Raw genomic sequence first — 20022 nt, 5'->3', positions numbered from 1 at the left:
CTCTCACCTCTGTTCTTTGGCAACGGCGCAAGCAACAAACACAACATCGATGTGTGCAGTGGTTTTCATGGACTTCTGCTCACAAGACAACTAACCAGCTGTCATCTATGTGACATTTTGATATTTTTGTGGACACTGATCTAACTAGATTTCTGTGTTTCACATAGAGTAATTCACCCATCGTTAAGGAACAAATAAACCAAACGAATTCAATCGAAATGTTGTAAGATGCCCTGAAAACTTCAATGTTAAACTTGTCTTCAGCTTTAACATTCTCTGTAACATTATAGCGACTAAATAACATTTATAAAAATGCACATTTGATTTATTTATTCATTTCTTTTAACTACCTGCCATCAAATTCTTATTGGTGCACAGCCCACCCACAAGTTAGTAGAGCACAGAGAAAAGGAAGAAATACGCTGTCAAGTTGTTGTTTCTGTGTTAGAAAGTGTTTCAGGTGGTGACTGTTGCCTGATGATTTATTTGCTGACCTTTGACATCATTGAGACTGGCTTCTGATACTCCGTCGCTGAGATCGATGAGTGTTCCCTCAGACTTGCAGCGTGGGAGAGAAGTGTTGTTGTTGGTGGTGGCTCTGATCCGGTGGGCAGCCATGTTCTGACCCGTCGCTGTGAACCGCACGGTGGGTTCAGGCTACTCTAATGGATTTTCTTTAACTAGTAGCCAAGTTGGATGTCAACAGCCTCCCATGATCTCTAAAAGGCAGAAAATATTGAATTACATATTGATAAAAACAAAGACAGGTGTGTTTTACAGGCAGTGCCAAACTGTTTTGGGAGGTTATTTCCTGCTTATTATAAATGTGCTGACATGCTGAAACTCCACCTTGTCTCGCCTGAAGAAATGTATTTTAATTCACTTTTAATTTGGAATGTTTTTGAATTCCTTCTCATAAGGTATAAGCTTGAGTCTAAAGTAAATGTAACTTTGATCCTCTAGTGTCATCTCAGCAGCTTGAAATCAAGATAAACAGAATAACATATTACTGTATTTCGGAGTTTTCCACCATCGGGCTCATTAATGCAGATGTTTGATTAATGTTCAAATATAGCAGTTTATTTATTTATACAAATTTAGCCTGTTCTATGATTTCTAGGCTCATTAACACACTGGTAAACTGAGCGAAACATTTATACTGTTTCCCTTTTAAATTAGGAAACAAAATGAAGAAATAAAGTGAACCATTTATAAAATTTGCAGGAACATTAACACAAAGCTGTTGGTATGGTACTGTATGGAACTACGATTGATCTAATTAGACAATTAGTTCACACATTTTATTCAAAGGACACAACTGTACTTTGAGTCCACCTGCCCTGTATTGTGATGTGGTTTTAAGAAGAGATCAAGTGTAGTTAAGGTTATTAACGTGATCAGAAACTATGAGATGAGCAAATACTTCATAAAGAAATGTTCCAGATTAGCTACTAACCAACTCCCATAAACAGTTACTGGATGGTGAAACTAACGTTTGCCAGTTTAAATGCTGACGACGTACTTTGTAGGAATAATGTTGCTTAACATGTTATTGTACTACAATGTGCAGCCTCTTCCAGTCACCAGCTCAGTTCTTGCCGTCATGCTTCACTGGAATAAGGCAGGCGTGTTATTTGTTTTCTGCCAGAACATATTGCACATTTGTAGCATGTCCTAAGTGGCGAGACTTCAATTCTCCAATCACACCTCAGACTGCAGCTGCTCGCCCAGCTATGATTTTAGCTGCTGCAAACACAGACAAATATTCCAATAAGTTTGTTGCAAATGTAAATATAAAGACTATATAATAAATAATGCAAACAGCAGATGTGGGTCAGTGGAACACACAGTGCTTTGAGAGACAACAAGCTTTTTACTTCAATCCATAATTTATAACAGTGTCAGCACGGTTTAAAAAGCGCTGCACAGACAGGAAAAAGCTGACTTCGGTTTACTATAAAACTCTGCTAGCAAAGGCCACACAACTGCTCCGCTGTCCAATCAAGATTAAAAGTTTCATCTGCAGTGAGACCTTCAATAAACACCTCTTAGTGCAGAAGTTTGGTTTCCTGAAATGGACACAGGGATCCTTGGTGCATGATCCCCCAGGTGATGGATTGTTTTTGTCAGTTTAATGTAACCTATGTTATTGATTTTCCTCTGCGACTCCCCAAGGACTGAAGTACGAGGTCGGCATGCACCGCAGCAGGACCCTGAAGGTGAAGCAACTAAATGGAATTAATCCAATGAAGTTACGATTTTCAAATGCCTCTTTCCTACCTGTTGTATTGTCACATTAGGGGGCTCGCATGCACCAGCTTTAATAACTATTTTGAATATGTGCATAAACACTGTAACATGTCAAATCTGTGTTTTGTCACGCTCAACAAGTTTGTTCTGGCATCTAAACAAAGAACAATGGGAAGCTGCCGCCACACTAAAATCAATACTGTTGTTCCTGCTGCTACATACATTTACAGCGTGTTACCGTGAGAGCGCCGAGGATGAAACGACCAATCAGTTGCAAAACAAGAAGTAACAACTTCCCAATGTCTTGCGTTGACATTTAGGACTTCAGAGGAATTGTCGCCACACTTTCTGAACCGTTAACAGTCAGTTCCCGGATGCTAATTCTTTTTAATACACGAAATCTGCAGGGTCGGCTATTTTACGGCGCGTGTCGCTCCATAAACTTTACAGCAGCATCTCAGCCTGCAGTATCAGCCCACACATAAACCGGGCACAACAAAGCAGTTTATGATGCATCTGTATCAGTGCAAATGTCACCTGGGAAATGTGAGGTGCAATAGGACAAACAGAGTATGTTTTTGGCTTCTGTAACAGGAGGAAAAAGAGTTTTGTTTTAAAGAAGCAAATGGCAAAAACTGATCTGACAGCAATATTATGCTACTGTCTGAAATAAGTATAAAGGCTGTTTCTTCACTGGTACCATTAGAAAAATGTCACCAATGATCTGAACTAGGTGTTCTAAGCCGTGGTCCTCAACCGGGCCCTACCCACTGCTGATTACCTGGGTCAGGTATGGAAGATACCATGTTGAATGAGGATGGAGTAGGGGGAGACAAAGTGAATTAGAAACTTGCAGCTTCCGATTGACTAAATATTTTACAAAACAGAAACTGCCGAGCCGAGAATATTGGACATTTGTCAAAATAAATTTGACGTCTCCAGGTTGAGCTTTTCAAACTTTACCCTCATCGTGTCTCTGGCTGGCACATCTGGGGGCACAGCTGACTTTTCATTGACAACGTATGGAAAACTCTGGCTTTCTGCTTCTTAATTTTTCAACTTCTGTTGTGCATCAGACACCCATTGCTTTATCTTCCCTTTGCTGCTCTGAAACATGCTGACCTGCAGTGGCCTTTAAAAATAGTTTGATTGGTACGAACGCTGCAGTGCGTTCACTTGTCTGCACCTTGGATCTAAAAATATATGGATCCCATTTACACCCTGAGGGAAACTCCGTTCATTCCATCCTAATGTTAGCACGCTCTGCTTCCTCGACGGCATGACGTCTGGATCTCATCTCTTTGAAACAGGGGGAGGTGAGGTCAGATGTAGACTCTGGGTGGTCTCAGCCTGACCACCCTGCACTGTTTGACTCCCACCACAGAACAATGGTGGGTGGGGATGGCTCTGCATGTAAACCTGAGAAAGCACAAGAAAACTCGTGCAAATTAACACATTGCTTGGTAATAAGGCTCCACCAGCTCCTCGGCCAAGGACATGACAGAAACCCTCCCTGTGGATGTCTCTCCTAACATTTCTGCACAGTTTAATTGCTCGGCCTATAGCGCAGACTTTTACAACGCGTGGAATTAACAGCGAACAACATTTCGTGTCTCATCAGGGGATTATGCCAAGAGGGAAAGTCTTAAGCTCTCGTGCTGTTTTTTCCTTAGAACTTCAACAACACAGAAACAACATCTAACGTGTGATTCTGTGTTTGTACTGGTAATTTTGCCGCATGAGTCTCAAAGGATGCAGGGTTTCAACTTTACATTAAGAGGCAGCTAAAAGTTGAGTAAACAGAAATCCTCACAGAAATCCCATCGCTCTGTTCTCATGGATAATGTTAGATTTTGGGCGCAAACATCGACCCTGATCATAAAGAAAATTCAGTTTCATCACGATCTGAGATTATTTGACACCTATGCATGATGAAAACTTGTATATGTGATTAGATTTTCACTTAACCAAATTAACTTGTAATGGTTCGAGATTAATTCTAATGAGTATATTATGGTAAGTAATCTCTAACCACCAGAAACTGGCATTAGTGTTTGGGTTTTAGAGACTGGTCAATCTGTTATCAGAAGTTAAATGACATTAGGCTTTTAAATTACAATTAATTGTGGCCATTTAAGTCAATTTAGGATCACCACATATCCAAAGATGAGGTTCAGCAACACCCAGACGAGAGCCAACCAGGGTCAAGTGCAATTCGATTACATTTTATTTACACTACAGCATTTCAAAACACAATCATCGAAAATCCAACACGTCCCCCCTATGCGAGCACTAGGAGACAGAAGTAACCTCCAGCAGAATCTGCCTCAATCAGTCGGGGTTCGATCCAGCAGAAACTGAAGTTTAAGAATCAGTTTAACACCTGACATTTAGGAAATATTAACTAAACCGAGGAAAAACTGATGATTAAAAATTCAGTTTGACTAGTTTTACAATGTGTTATTAACAAATTAGGTATAATATTTTAGCAGGACAAAGAAAAAAAAACTCTCTCCCTCCCAAATGATACATGGACCACGATATGATACAGTACGATTAAAGGCCGAGCTGATTACATTCAATTAGACATCAATTTTAATTTACCTTCTATTTAAACTACACGTTATATGAAATGTTTGTTTTGTGCCAATTCAGAGCAAAGTACATTTGCTCAAGTACTACACTTAACTAACATTTTTAAAGTAACTGTAGTATTTTCACTCAACTACTCAGCAACACTTTGGACTGCAATGTTGTACTAGGTTCTGACATGTTTTTCTACACAGATGTGGACGCACACACACAGACTTGTGCACACGCACACGCACACACACACACGCTGCAGGGAAAGACAAGCAGAGCACAAAAGAAGTAACAAGAAAAAAAGATGGTATTGATTATAGGCCAATATTCTACAACCGTATATTTGACTCCTGTATCGCTTAGTCTTTACGTATCTACTTGTAAGAACAATGTACACCGTTGTTGGTGTGTGTGGCGCTGAAGGACACGTCCGAAAGTGACTGTCCAGTTAGTAACATGCTCAACATCCCACCACCAGAGCCCAGCTGCTTCGTATCCACGTTAGTGTGTGTGAGCAACGTTTTTCCTGACTGTCATGATGAAAACGTTTAAGTTGCCGTGTTCGGTGTGTTGTCTTTGATGGATGTTACAACTAAGGCCTAGAGTCAATTCATTAGTGTTTTGGTAAATAAAAGGTCAGCAGCCGTTGTGGCCCATCAGCTGATCCAAGACGCCTTGGCACCAGCTTTTTTCCTGCGGGACATCCAACCCACAGGAAGTGAACTGCTGAATAAAAGGAGTGGCAGGCTTGACAGCTTCATAGAGCGCTTCCTCTGCGGGGACTATGAAGGAAAGGCCGAGTGATTATATACTTTTTTTTTTTTCCTTCTCTCAAATTCAAGTTGTTCTCCCACAGCTGCTACAGTGAATACAAGTGTGGAAATCGGCTTATGGTGCCGGGAGGGGGAGGGGGGGGGGTCAAGGCCCTGCTGCTCCTGCTGCCCGCTGACAATGAGCACCTCACGGTCCACACAGGAAATGAGAGCGGGGGCTCGGCGGAGGGCAGACGTGATTGTAATTTCATATTCATAGCGTAGGATTGCGCCGAGAGAGCGCTATCAGTCTGAAGAGGCAGTTAACACAACACAAGCCTCCCTGCACCCTCCCTCCTCCTGAAGGACAGACCAGCAGGCAGCTTTAATAGGGCTGACACTGGACCTCCTAACAACCCTGCAGAGGAGGAAAGCAAACAAAAGATATGGGCAGATTTTCTTCTTGCAGTCTTGCAGAGTTTACTGGATGATCAGAAGCCTGTAAAATATTCAGGGTTTTATTGCTCCTTTCTCCAGCTGCTAAGATACATTTGATGTACGTGCTGGGCGGGTTTAGAATAAAACGGTGAACAGTAGTTAGAGGAGCAGTTACACATACAGCAATGGAAGCGCGCTGACAAATTCACTTCCAGATGAAAAAGAAATCTGCTGAATGAGGGTCTGATTGTTCTTCAGCACCTGACAGTATCGTGCTGTTGTTACACGATGCAGTACAACGTTCAGTTTAAGTGAAATGTACGAAGCGAAGGCTCCATGGCAACAATATTTCATCAAACGTGGGACAGTCATCCACAAACCAGCAAAGATAAAAGTACTATATAAGCAGACCATTTACCAAACACGTCGAAGCATTGTTGCAGACAAAGTGCTAGAGACTTCCCAAGGCAATTCAGAGCACAGGTATCAGGGCCAGTCCTGCATCGGTAATGGGTGAAATAAGGCCATTTCGAATCTGAGCCTCTCTTTACTGATCTCCAATGCGTTTTTCCTCAGCCTGCATGTGCTGCACCTGCTCTCCTTCACAGCTGGGGTTGGTAGCAGAGGAGAGTGACACATACTGATGTTCGGCAAAGTGTGCTGCGCTCTGACACGGTTTACCATTAGCAAACATCATCAGCGGGTTGTTTCAGCTTCACTAATGAACATTCATTTTGAGAAAGCTGTGGGTTAAAGTGTAAAAATCAGCCCAAGACCTTTTCTGGGGGAAGATGCTTCACTCGGTTACATCACTGTACAACTAGTGTTTTTGTTTTTATAATTGACAGATTTAGCTGTCATGGATGTAAAGTTTCCCAGTTATTTTGTCATTTATTTCATCCAAATAGTTTACGATTATTAACTTAATATTTTTGGATCAAGCAGTACAAGTCTCTGATCATAATTTACAGTAGATAAATTCAAAAATATCATCATAACGTCATCAAATGACTCAAACTGGGAGAAAAAAAACTTCCAAAATTTGGACATGACAGGTTCTCTGCTAGAATTTGTATCAATGATCTGTGAGTTTGTGAGCTTATATAACTACCTGATCTGTAGTGTAAGATTTAACAATTACTCTATTGATTAAATGGCACATTTTGATTTGATGGTAGTAATAATTGGAGTCATTTGTTCAAGAAAAGATAATAAAAACATCTTTTCTCCAGCTTCTCAGGTTAGAAGATGCATCGTTTCATCGATTTCATAGTTGGACAAAACAAGACATTTAAAAAGGACCATCAAGAAGAAAAACTGGGATGGACTTTTTTTTCCACAGGCAAAACAATTCATCAAGTAAAGTAAAAATGATTAGCTCTTTAAGTGACTGATAGTTGCTGCTCTAAACGTGACACAATATCTTGAACATTACTGGCATCGCATCAACAAACCACTGCGGAGAACATTAATAAGCTCTGCTCTGTAAAACTGGTCCCTTCACAAGGTCAAAGACACAACGATGCTGTCACGCCGCAGCAATAAAAGCATCCTGATGACCAAACGACTGGCTCCATATTACCCCTCTGTCTTCGCTGCGAATTTCAGGATGACTGGTCTTGAGCAGGAAGTGGCTGTGGAGGAAATGCCTTTGTGATGAGAGGCAGCCAGATCTATGCTGACTCTCCCAGCCTGCCACATTTCCTTCAAAGCATTGTTTCCGTACGATGTTTAAGACTCAACAGCAACAAAAAATAAGATGCCAGATTTAACGTGTGGAAATAACAGTGACACCACCACCAACCTCATACATACATACTACGCGAGAATATTGCTAGACACAACTTCATAACATAAAATACAGTACAGAACCCCGCGGATCGTGAGATTTGTAAGTTTACAAAAATGCTGCTGCTTTCTAAAATATATATACTAAATAGACCATAACTGCTCCAGCTTAATAGTTTATTATCAACTGGTTTTCTGCTCATTTGTCGCACATGTTGAACTAGTAAAAACCCAGCAACACTTTCACCATCAGTCTTTTCACCACATGTGGACTGAACAGACGTTTAACGGATCCCAGCTCTTACTCACGTTTGAGATTGTTCAGGCTAAGCTGAATCTGATCTGATCAGACTTTTTTTAAAAATCTAACTTGGTTTGTTAACACTCCTATCGGATTTAGGCCACTTCAGCAGTAATGTGAATGTGGCCTTCAAACGTGCAGAGTCACCTGGTTTTGTTTCCAGTGAGGGAGGATTTAGCAGCGTAGGTGGAACGAGCCACCAGACCTAGAAGTCTCTCATCAGATAATGAGACAAATCCAGGTGCTGGTTCTCAGGCAGCAGATCACTGACAGACGTAAGGACGCAGTCTCACACCGAGTCAACACCGCTGAGGCCTCGACTGTTTGCAAACAAAGCTCCAGTATCTCTGAGCGAGGCAGAGCCGTGCTGCAGAGTGAAATGTGACACGTCACATCCGCGCCTTAAAGCATATTCCCTGCAATAATATCAGCATGTGAGGAGAGTTTCCCTGTAAACAAGCGTTTCATTCACAGTGCAACTCACTAAAACTGTGCTAATCTGTGAAATAAGTGTTGAATGCATTGATTTAATCAAATATATATGCATCAATAACCATGACAACATAGTCTGTGGCACTTTGGTCATCATCTGCAGCCCTAATAAATAGAAGACCAGTTAGTCTCTGTTTAGGTGTATGTGGACACAACGAGGGCAAAGCAGTGTTGCAAACTTTAAAACTCTGTCCCTATATTTAGCGTCATTTCCAAGTCTTGACTTACTGGGCAGAGTTTAACTCATTTTCTTGAGGAAAGTCTTTGTCAGTGAATTTTGTCCAACCTCCAGCCCTGTCTGTGTTCTGTCTGTGTGTGTGTGTGTGTGTGTGAGAGAGAGAGAGAAAGAGAGAGAGGTGGAGGGCAGCAGAGGTTTCAGGTGACCAATCAGCAGCCAGAAAAAAGTGTGAATGAGCCATGTATGGGCCAGAACCACAAATGATTTATCCCCATTGTTTGTCTTAAGTAAAGTATTTCTTTCTTTTAGTTTTCTTTGTTTAATTGTATTTTCTCAAAACACAGTAGAGAGTAAATTCTGACATTTGGATTAACTATACAAAAGAAACTTGAGTCTATACAACAGTCTAGAAGTAGATTTAGACGCTTATTGATGTGATGACTGACGCTTAAGAATAAAAGTATCTTAAGACAGGCTATAACTAGCTGCTTTGATTTTTGTTCTAAATAGACTTGTGTGTGTAATCGACCAGCTTTGCTCTGTTTTACAAACCACAATTATGATTTTACACTTTTCTTACTGTTCAGCCTGCTGCCAGATCTCGTGATCCAAACTGCTTGAGGCCAACTGCCTGGTCTGACCCACAAACATGGAGACTTAAGAACTCGTAGTGCTTTTTCTTCTTTTCCCAGACATGTGTGTTTGTTGACTTACAAACTCTGCTTTGGTGCTGACCTGGAGCAATAAACTGTGCATTTTAAAATGTGGACTGGAAACACCTCTGGTGGGGGGGGGGGGGGGGGGGGGGGGGTGGATATACACTCATTTATTTGAGTGTATATTCAGTTGGCATTTGTTCTTTCAAAATGTGTTCGGTGTGATTCCGTCGGTGCTGCAGCAGCCGCAGTCATCATTTTTTCCTTTGCTTCAAAATATAAACATATGAAGGTGGACTGGCAGGGATAAAGCGAAGAGGAATGCAAGGAATGCCGAGCTCAAAATGGAATCCTGCCTTATTCAAGTGAAGCAGGAGGACAAAGACGGAGAACTTATCATTCTTGTGAAAACTAAGACGAGGTTAGGGGTCATGTTAAACTGTCATTCTGGGCTTTTATCGGGAAATTAATTGGACTGCTTTCGTTGTTACCAGTCTTGTCACGAACCTGAAAACAATGGCTTTACACACATATGCACACACGCCCCGAACCCCACCGCCCAACACAGAAACACACTTCAGCAAGATTAGGCTGCAGCAGTGCTAGCAGTCAGATGTGAAGCTGCCATCTTCATTACACAACAGGCAACTATGGTTAAATCCCGTCTGGTACCTTCTGATATGAGTTTTATCTGATATTTGTAGCCTTTCAACTTCAGACCAACTTCTTAATGTAAATAAACAGTCTGGATTCATAACTATAAGGCTGACATGAATTATTGTTCATTATTTAATTACTGATACAACAGAACATGATTCAAATATTAGAATGTGACACTGAAACTGATGTTGCACAACCAGGTGAGATGCATCACCTTATTGGAGTTTCATTAAAAGATGCTACTCGAATGTTGTGAATGACTTTGTTCACTTGAATGTGCAGCATAATGCTCAGCGTACTGATCAGATGTCATCAAGAGTCATTGCAAAACTGCCATCATAGGTTCAGATTTTAATTGGCCTTATATTAGCCAAAAGAAATTACCTTTACAATCGTGGGACAGGCATCTGAATCACTGCACACGCATCTGTTTTGCTCAGTATTTTATGTTATTATGTTATGTCCAAGTAGCAGCTACTTCTACGGGGTTGTAGCTCAGGTGGTAGAGCAGTTGCAGAGGTTCATCTCTGGTTACTTTAGGACGTGTCCTTGGGCTGTCATCTGTGTGTGAGTGTGAAGCATTGTAAAAAGCTTTGGATAAAAGCACTCAACAAGCAGACTTCTACTGCTGCTGCTGCTGCTGTTTGATGGAGGGATGTAGTTTGAGAATACCATAGCCTGCAGGATCCTTTGGGACCCTTAATATTTTATAAAAATCATAGCAATCCATCCAAAAGTTGCTGCAACACTTCCGTCTGGACCAAATGTGTTTGTGTGTCTCACAATAAATGGTTTCTTAATAACAGACGCCGCCACCCTTTAAGCCATAGAGCTAGCACGCTACAAGTTATGCTGCAGGCATGATTTCCTGAAACACTGACACTCTGTCATGGAGTGCACCGTTCCAACACTCGACTCCAAACAAGCCAATAAGAAATCGAGTTTCCAAAAGCGACTCGCGGGCAAACAGTGAACGCTCACTATGAGCTCCAGCTGATGCCGAGCATGAAGGCAGGGAGGGTGGCGCAGGGGTTGTTACGGAAAATGCTGAGCCTCAGGATGACTCACCCCTGTAATAATGACGGCCTTCATTCCCTGACAAGTACAGCTGACAAGGGCGGCCCTGGGACGTCGGGCAGGGGGTGTGGTGGATGGGACAGCTGCCTGTCTGATGCCAACCAGTGTCGTGCCCTCGCTGTCATAGCTCATGCTGTAATCTGCTGGAGCTGAACACCAGGAGACGCACGTTCGCACCTGGAAGGGAGCAGGCGGGGATGCTTATCTGAAAACACATCCATCCATTCATTCAGTCGTTCAAATGGCCCTATTCAGCTGTAACCCAAGATCTGGTCGTACGGGAAGCAGTGCAGGTCAAACTCTCACAATCCAGCACATACAAGTCTCTTGTTCACACCATTCATGTCTGAGAAGATGTTATTGTTATTAGTGCATTTACAGTGGCTATTAAGAATGTGTGGTTATGGGAGGGCTAACTGTACTGAGGAGGAGACGCAGTGGCTGGAGTCTGCCAAGTGAAGATTCCATATTAAAACAGGTTTTTAAATTTTAAGCCAATAGAAGGTAAAAAACAACTATTAAGACAACAGCTGAAGTTGAAAGTACATTTCTCCTCGTCTTTGGAGCAAAGAATGTTTCTGCAACAGAAAACTAAAGGATAAAAGACATTCAGACAGTGTCAGGGTGACAGAGCTTCATTGTTGTCCAAAAACTCACAATGCTCACCAAACTAATCCAGGACTAAAAAAAAAAATGGTCTTGAACAAAGTGAAAATGTATTCGTTTTTTGTCTTACAAACTAAAGCAACAACATGTTTTAGGAAACAAACAAAAAAAAAATGTAACTATATATTTGTGAGCCGTTTTCAAACATGTACATCTTCAGTAAGAAGCACTGGGCTTAAAGAGGAGAAGGAAACTCCCAAAGATGTTAAGGGACTAACATCTTGTCCACGAGGGGACTCGCACACCTTCTCGCCTCAACTTGTCTCAGCAGTTTAATAAACCATAAAAGCATTCGTTATCACAAAACTAATGGAGGCCTACAGATAAGGAAAATTACACGCATGCATTTCAAATGCATTTTATGTTGCTTGCACTTAAAAAAAGCCCTAAGTCAACATGAAAAAGTTGAAAAAGACTGCTATGCTATATACTGTACCAGGACTTGATACGTACGGGAGCATTTCATGACCAAGTGACAAACCGTAAGATAAGCAGAAGCAGATAAACATGCTACTATCAAACTATCTTTTGTTATATGTCCCCTGCAAACATGCAGTCAATTAGTTTTTGATTTGATGTTTGAGTGTCCCAGTTAAAGCACAACATCAGTTAACTGAGTAATATTCTGGGACATGTTTAGTGAGCTTAGCTCCGTCCAAAGTTCACCTCAGAAGCCCACAAAATGTGGCTGATGTTATGATGCAGTTACACTGACCCAGAAAAATGGGCCACGTGACAATCGAGTCAATTTCATATAATATGGCTAATTCTGGAGAAAAAACAAAGGTCAAGAATGAATTTCCATTCACTACGGTTTACATTTCTAAACTTAAATTGGTTTTCAGACCGTCGACAAATCCATCTAGACCAGACTCTATAGTGGTAAACACTGTGTTAGCTTTGGGACATGGTTCACAGTAAGGCACCAACAAACTATTGTTTTCCATGTTGAATACTGATTTTAAGTTGATTAATACTTTTGTCTCTAAAATAATGTGAAAGAGAGAAGAATGACATTCCTGACCAAACAGTGAGCATTAAATCTTCACACCTGAGCAGCAGGAAACAGTAAATATTTTATATTTAAGGCTTGAAAGAAATTTAAATTGAGTCTTTCATTATCAATTTAGGTGCAGAAAAATGTTCTTTCAATTGACAAATTACCTGTAGTAATGTGAAGTAAATATCATTCATAAAAAAAAAAGTGTGTATAAAGTATTTTCTGATAGTGTAGTACTTCTATGATGCATTAACAACAGCAGGAGACGGCACTGGTTGATCAGTGCTGTCCATCATTAGGCCCGTTTAACGGTCCCATTAATTATTACAAGTTACAATTCATTTGGATATAACACACGAGACAAATGTGCACATTTAATTACTGCTCACGCAACTGTTTTCTAATTGAAATGTCAATGAATCATTCCATGAGCAGTAATGGGGGGGGGGGGGGGGGGGGAAACCCAGATCGACCACAAGTCAGAGCATGAATGATGGTTTATCTGTAATTGTCTTCACCCTCCTCTTTTTTATGCAAGTCTTTGTGTTCAGCTCCACGTTGGCTTCTTGCATGTGATTGTGTAAACTGAGGCACGATCACAGGGTCTGGCTGAGCTGCCTGGAAACGTGCAGCGAGGCAAATCGAATGCATGGTTTACATGCAGTGTTCAAAATTATATCAACAGTAAATAACAGTTCCTGTGAATTATTGCCCTTGTTTTGATGTTTTGTTATCAACTTATATCATGTTATTCTGTTATATCTATAGTTTCTATTCTATTTTCTATTCAGGAAAACGTTCCTTAATGTAAAATTGCAAATTCTTTAAAGATTCCACCATCAACAGTTTATAATATCGGCAAAAGATTCAGAGAATCAAGAGGAATCTCTGCGCTAAAGGGTCAAGGTGGAAGGTCAAAACTGCATGCATGGGATCTTCGAGCCCTCAGGCAGCACTGCATGGGCTCAGGAACACTTCCAGAAATCCCTGTCTGTGAACACAGTTCACTGTGCAATCCACAAATGTTAAAGCTAAAGCTGTGTCATGCAAAGAAGAAGCCAGATGTGAACACGATCCAGAAATGTGTTCTCTGGGCTCATTTAAAATGGTCCAAGGCAAAGTGGAAAACTGCTCTGTGGTCAGATGAATCAAAATTTGAAATTCTTTTTGGAAACATGGAGGCCATGCTCAGCGGACTAATGAGGAGAGGGTTTAAAAGCCTGCATCTCTGATGGTGTGGAGGTGCATTAGTACCTATGATGTGAGCAGCTTACACATCTGGAAAGACACCGTCAATGCTGAAAAGGACATAGAGGTTTTAGAGCAACATATGCTCCCATCCAGACAACGTCTCTTTCAGGGAAGACCCTGCATATTTCCGCAAGACAATGCTAAACCACATGCTGCATCCATCACAACAGCATGACTTCGCAGGAGAAGAGTCTGGGTGCTGAATTGGCCTGAATGCAGTCCAGACCTTTCACCAATAGAAAACATGGACAACACTCCTGTCCTAAAACTCCAGCAAATGGTCTCCTCCAACATCCCAGACGTTTACAGACAGTCGTTAAAAGAAATTAAAAGAATTTAAAATTAGCTAATATTTTCCATGAAGTATTAAAAAGTCTGTTTCAACGTCTGATATGTTGTTTATGTTCTATTGTGAATAGAAATAAATATGTGTTGATGAGATTTGAACTGAATTCAAATTGAATTGAATTGGGGTTGTATGTAAACCCCCTTGACTTTGATGTAACATATTTCTAATAATCCCTCACTGCACGGGAAAACTGAGCAAAACATTCCTGTGTAAAAGCGTCACAGATCAAAGTGGAAACAGGAAGTGGGGAGCGCAAACTGCAATGGACTTATTTTCACATGTGACTTTGTATTCTCTAACAAATAACTTGGATTAGTTGACCTCGGACTCAGAAATCCATCTGGCTTGTCACGGAAAGAAACAGCCGTCCACAATAACGAATGAGTCAGGATAGTGTGTGTAATGTTCCTCTACGTGGCTTTATAGAGTGGAACCAACCCAGTGGGCTGCTGTTAAATCCGGACTAAACAGAGGAAACAGCTCAGGTCAGCTGAGAGCTTTTCACAGCTTTTCACAGCTTTTCTAAATAACAGCGTGGATGGTTTATGTTACCAGGTAACTCTCACCCAGCAGTGACCCATGATGCTCTCTGCTAACAGACTCATAAATGGGTGTTATCACTAGCATGATTTACAGGTCAGAATCATGAGGTAGTTTGTTTATATCTCCACTCAGTTATTAATAGACTTTAGCAGACTGGAACTGATAAATCAGCAGCTGCAAACTTTCCTTGTTCGTGAGCAGATCAGTCTGTAAAGTGTCAGAAAAGTGACACATGTTGGATGAGAGGTCTTCTTTTCTAAAGTCAACGTCATTATGTTCTCTATCATAAATGAGCAGAAAAACTATTCACATGTGGAGGAATTTGGCTTTGTGACTTTCAGTGGTGGAAAGTAACCAAGTACAGTTTACTTTTTTAAAAGTTATCTGTACTTGAGCATTGCCATTTTCGACCACTTCGTACATCATGTCCACCACATTTCAGGGTCAAATGTTAAACTTTAACAGCATATCACTATATATAACAGTATTTCTACACTGTGGTTACAATACTTTTACTTCCACTTTTACTTTCTCTTAAAGCAGCTGGCTACTGTTCCATTAATTCACTAATCAGTGAAATTGTAACTTCCAGCACCTATTTTCGTTTTCCCCTCGTCCTCCTCTGTGTACTTGCTTTGTCTCCTGCATACAGCATCTTGTAGAATGGCACCGACGAAGCAAGAGAGAGAAGCAGCAGCAGAATAAACTGGAAGGCTGAATAAATGAATAGGTAATAAATAGAAGACGAAAACCCTGAAAAGACAATTAACGGGGGAAAAAAGGAGAAGAAGGAGCAGAAGAAGAAACAGGAAGATGGAACAAAAGATTAAGAAGAACAACAAGAAGTAGTTTAATCATCATTTGTGTTATGTAATGTCATGGCAACCACTAACCCCCCCCCCCCCCGTAAGACCACCGTGACACCGTATGAACGATACCGTGGCACTGAGCGGACCATCGGGTCGTGACGCTGCTACACTTGAGTTTGTCCTACATTTTCGAGGCGTTGATGTCTTCGAAAACAGCTTTAAAAGCGACTTTTAAGTCCATCAACGTGTCAGGGAAAACCTGATTCCAGTCCAAAACCGGGCTTACTGTAGTTTTCCGGTAGGTCGGACCCAGCAAACCCTGCGGACTCCGAACGGTCCAACAAACTAGGGACCCGACAAAGCGAAGCCCCGCCGCTAGGGTCCGTGAACAGCAAAGACTTTACAACAGCTGCCGGAATCCGAACCAGCGCAGTTCTGCTACAAATGTGCGCGACTGTGGCTGGAAAGTGGAAAGTTGCAGGCTTCGGGATGAGAACAGCGGCTCCTAACATTTTCCTCACACCGAAAACGCTTGAGAACTTCGGATGGAAACAGACTCACGGAGCAGCGGGATGGGGACGGGGTAACACGGCAGCTCACCTGGCGGAGAACCAGTCCTGTTTCGTCCCATGAAGAGAAAAGCGACAACAGCCGAGCTGGCACAGTTCCCGTCGAGCTCCGTCCTCGGTGGCGGTGCAGGATCTCTGCGCGGATCCAGCGAGTGCTCGTGGAGGAAAAGCAGCCGAGCTCCGGCTGATGTCACCGGGGCAGGGAGGGGCCTCCCCGGGACTCGTGATGTCACCGCTGTGGTTCAAACGTGTCGGGCTCCACATTTATATTTATCTCCGTGGACTGATGTGAAAGTACTTGTGGACTTTTAAAGTCCCCCACAGTAGTACAACAATACCACGAGTACACAGTGATACAGCGGATCAACAGAATCCAGTATTCTGACCCACATGCTGGACGTGTATTGTACTGCGTACTTCACAGTACTTTTAGATGCACTTATTCATTACTGCAATACTTTTCTATTCACTCTACTAGCGTTTTCCTGCTTTGCTGATGCTTATTCTCCGTGTATTTTATTAACTCATAAATGCTGATCTAACATTATGGATGAGTGACCTGTCACCACAAACAGTGGTTCAACTAAGCTCCACCTTTACCAGCTGCTGCTTTTGTTTCAGGGTCTTATTTTTATGAATGTCCAAATCATTTTGCCTTTTCACTAATCTGTCTTTACAGTCTTTCAATTCTATATAAGCCTTTCAATTCAGTTTCTTGATCACTAGCTACACCAGGTCACTGTAAGAAGAAAGGCTTATGTAGAAGAAGTTAATGTGCTAAATCAATTCACAAATTTGAATTTTAGTAGTGGTGATGGTGACGTCACGTGACCGCGGTGCAGTTTGTTTATAGTTGAACAGCAGCTTTTTACCATCGGTGATTGTGGCGTGTAGCTATCGCAACGTTGTGTCGGTCACTGAGCTTATTTTCTGCTTTAATCTAAAGCCAAGAGAAAATCTCTTCGGCAGGGAAACAGGAAAGGGCTAAATTACAGGTCGGCCATATATATGCATATGTGTATTCCTTATTATGTTTGGTCTATTTTGCTTATATGGGTTTTTCTTTTTTGCCAGTTGGGGGCAAACTGTCCATCACTGTCCCGAATGGCACATTAATGCCTTTTAAAGTTGGTTTGCTCATTTAAAAACTAAAACATAGAAACATCAGAATAACCACAAACAGCAGGTTGTCACCAAACGAGGCTTATGTTCAACCAAAACACAGCAGCTCTTTAATGTTTTAAGCAAAGTTGATATGTGTTTTTGTGTGTGTGTGTGTGTGTGTGTTAATGCCTGCATGCTTTGCAACTGCGGCATTTTCCTTCTGGAATTATTACAGTTCCTTAAATCTTGAGGTTCAGTTACATTTTTAAGTGTCTGACAGAATAATTTATGATCTGCGGTGGAAACTCCAAAACAGAGCCTTTACTGCAGTCTCCACGGAGACACTTCATCGCCTCACGATGACAGAAAACTCTCTAATAGTCTGTTACAACATCTTTTGTTGTTGGCTTCAGCTACATCGCTGTTCGCCACTGAGGTTTATAGTTTCACATCAGTAAACTAAAAGCAGTTTGTTCTTGTCGGCAAATAATTAGTCAGAGACATTCTGAGTTCTATACGTCCACAAAACCAACACTGTTCATTCTGAATGAAAAAGCCACTCGAGGTAAAGGAAATAATGTCCATTACATTACATGAACACACACTAATACATCCACACTAATCGCCCATCAATACTTCCCGTCTTTTCTCTTACAGGACGCTTCCACCACACCTCTCCATATTGAGATAAGAGCATATATCCACTAAAACTGTGAAATATGTTGCACACTGTGACCCTCTCTGTGGTCATTTTTTGTTTTGTCTCATTAAAGTGAATTTCAGCTCTCTGTGCTCAGTCGGTGTCTCTCTGGTTGTCTGGTGAAAGAAAAGTCGGGATCACCAAAGTCAGCAGGACTCCTGCCTCTATCGCATTTTATTAGAATAAATCTAATAGTAGTTAAGAGGCTTCGTTCAGATAAAGCAGCAGTCAGAAATTACCCGTGAGACATTAGCATGGCTAAAACAAAACAAAAAAAAGGGGGGGGTTAGAATCTGAAAAATGGATTTTAAGCATTACTGAGCCTTTCAATCATGGTGACGAATTGCCTGCAGACGACTCAGAGTCGATCAATTCCCACATCTCCACCTTTTCATTCATCAGAGTCTGAGTTCATATCCACAACCACGTAATGACAGATAAGCACGTCTACAAATGTAGATTACATTTCTCTGTACAGAGCCGGCAGCTAATATAATCACTCAGAACACTGAGCAGGTTGTGTTATGGGCAGTGAGCTTCCATCGCCACAGACTCGGAACTAAACAGAGAAGCCTGAATAAACGTTTCCTCATTCATCTTTAGAGACGTTGCCTTGATAAAATGCACCTGTGGAGGGAAAAGATGCTGGTCTGACAAAGGTTTGGGGGTTTGGATTGACGGCACATTTGTGTAGATGATCTGAGCCGTGCACAGGAGGCACAACCGGATGGAAAACTCGTTCAGTGTTTAGTTTACAGCACTTTGGTGCAATGCATCTAAAACAAAGAAAGAAGCTGTGGTGGTCGTCTGATAGAAACATTTTTAATCACTTTTAATCCTTATGACGATACAGTTTTTGGGGAATGAAACAGCACATTTAGGTTAAAATGAGTCAAAAGGGATCTTTAAATCTGACCAGCTGGAGACATATCGACACACTGTCACTATTTAATGTTAGAAAATAAGACCAAACCAATGCTACAGGTACAGAGTCTTTGTCCCATGTCTCTTGTCTCTTAAAAACATAGGAAACCAGGGTGGACAGATAAGACAGACGCCCTTTATAGGAAAGGACCGAACAGACTCTGTCTGCTGAGGAGACTATGGTCTTTTGGACCGAAGACCTTGTTTGACTCTTTGGTGGCCTCAGCCATCTTTTACGGCGTGGTCTGCTGGTGCAGCAGCATCCCTGCAGCACACAGGAAGAGACTGGACAAGTTGATCAGGAAGGCCAGCTCAGTCCTGGGGAAGGTGGGAGAAAGCTGGAGAATGTATGACACAGTAACCTTTCTGAGTTACATCCTAAGTGCCTGCAGGAGCAACATCGTAGCTCTTTTCTCCCTGCTGCTGTCAGATTTTACAACCAGAGCTGCTCCCAGAGAACCAATAACCACGATAATATACATTCCTACTGCTGACTGTAACACTATAGAAATAACGTGAACCCTGGTGCAATTGTTTGTTTGATGGTTGATTGTATACTTATTTCTACTGTATACAGACTTTTTAATCTTGTACAGAAATTCTTGCTGTAGCTTTGTACATTTTCCTCAGATGTAATCGTGCAGAAAGAGGTTCATAAATTGTAGACAAGCACCTATCTGTGCTGTTGACCGTGTAATTATGATGTAAACTAAGATTCCTGACAAATAATTCGTGTAAAACATTCATCCATCTCGTGTTCTGCACAGCTGAGCAGCTATAAGTATATGTATTAAAGATCAAGTGTGATACAATTGTACTGCTGCATAAACAAAGGCGTTCTGTATAAAGTGGCAGGTGTATTTGCTGTTAAACAGTTTTTTTATAATGCAGCAAACACAGCTGTTCTCTGGTGTATGAAAGAAGATTTTTTT

General features: G+C 41.5%; 1 protein-coding gene across 2 annotated transcripts in view; it reads right to left on the bottom strand.

Annotated features, from left to right (window-relative positions):
* Positions 1-16546, bottom strand: part of LOC137132600 (SH3 domain-binding protein 4) — a 32056-nt gene extending 15510 nt beyond the window's left edge. Inside the window, exons 1-2 of one of the 2 annotated variants that reach the window (XM_067515364.1) lie at positions 16394-16546; positions 495-719 (exon numbers count right to left, since the gene is read on the bottom strand). In XM_067515364.1, coding sequence (XP_067371465.1) covers positions 495-618 — 124 coding nt within the window. In that variant the 5' untranslated portion in view covers positions 619-719; positions 16394-16546. Of the gene's footprint in view, positions 1-494; positions 720-11166; positions 11587-16393 lie in introns of those variants that run through there. The other variant, XM_067515365.1, reaches the window with a different exon arrangement.
* Positions 16547-20022: the final 3476 nt, after the last annotated feature.

Source organism: Channa argus, chromosome 9 (genome assembly GCF_033026475.1).
Source record: "Channa argus isolate prfri chromosome 9, Channa argus male v1.0, whole genome shotgun sequence".
Taxonomy (NCBI): Eukaryota; Metazoa; Chordata; class Actinopteri; order Anabantiformes; family Channidae; genus Channa; species Channa argus.
This window is presented reverse-complemented; position numbering and strand designations above follow the sequence as displayed.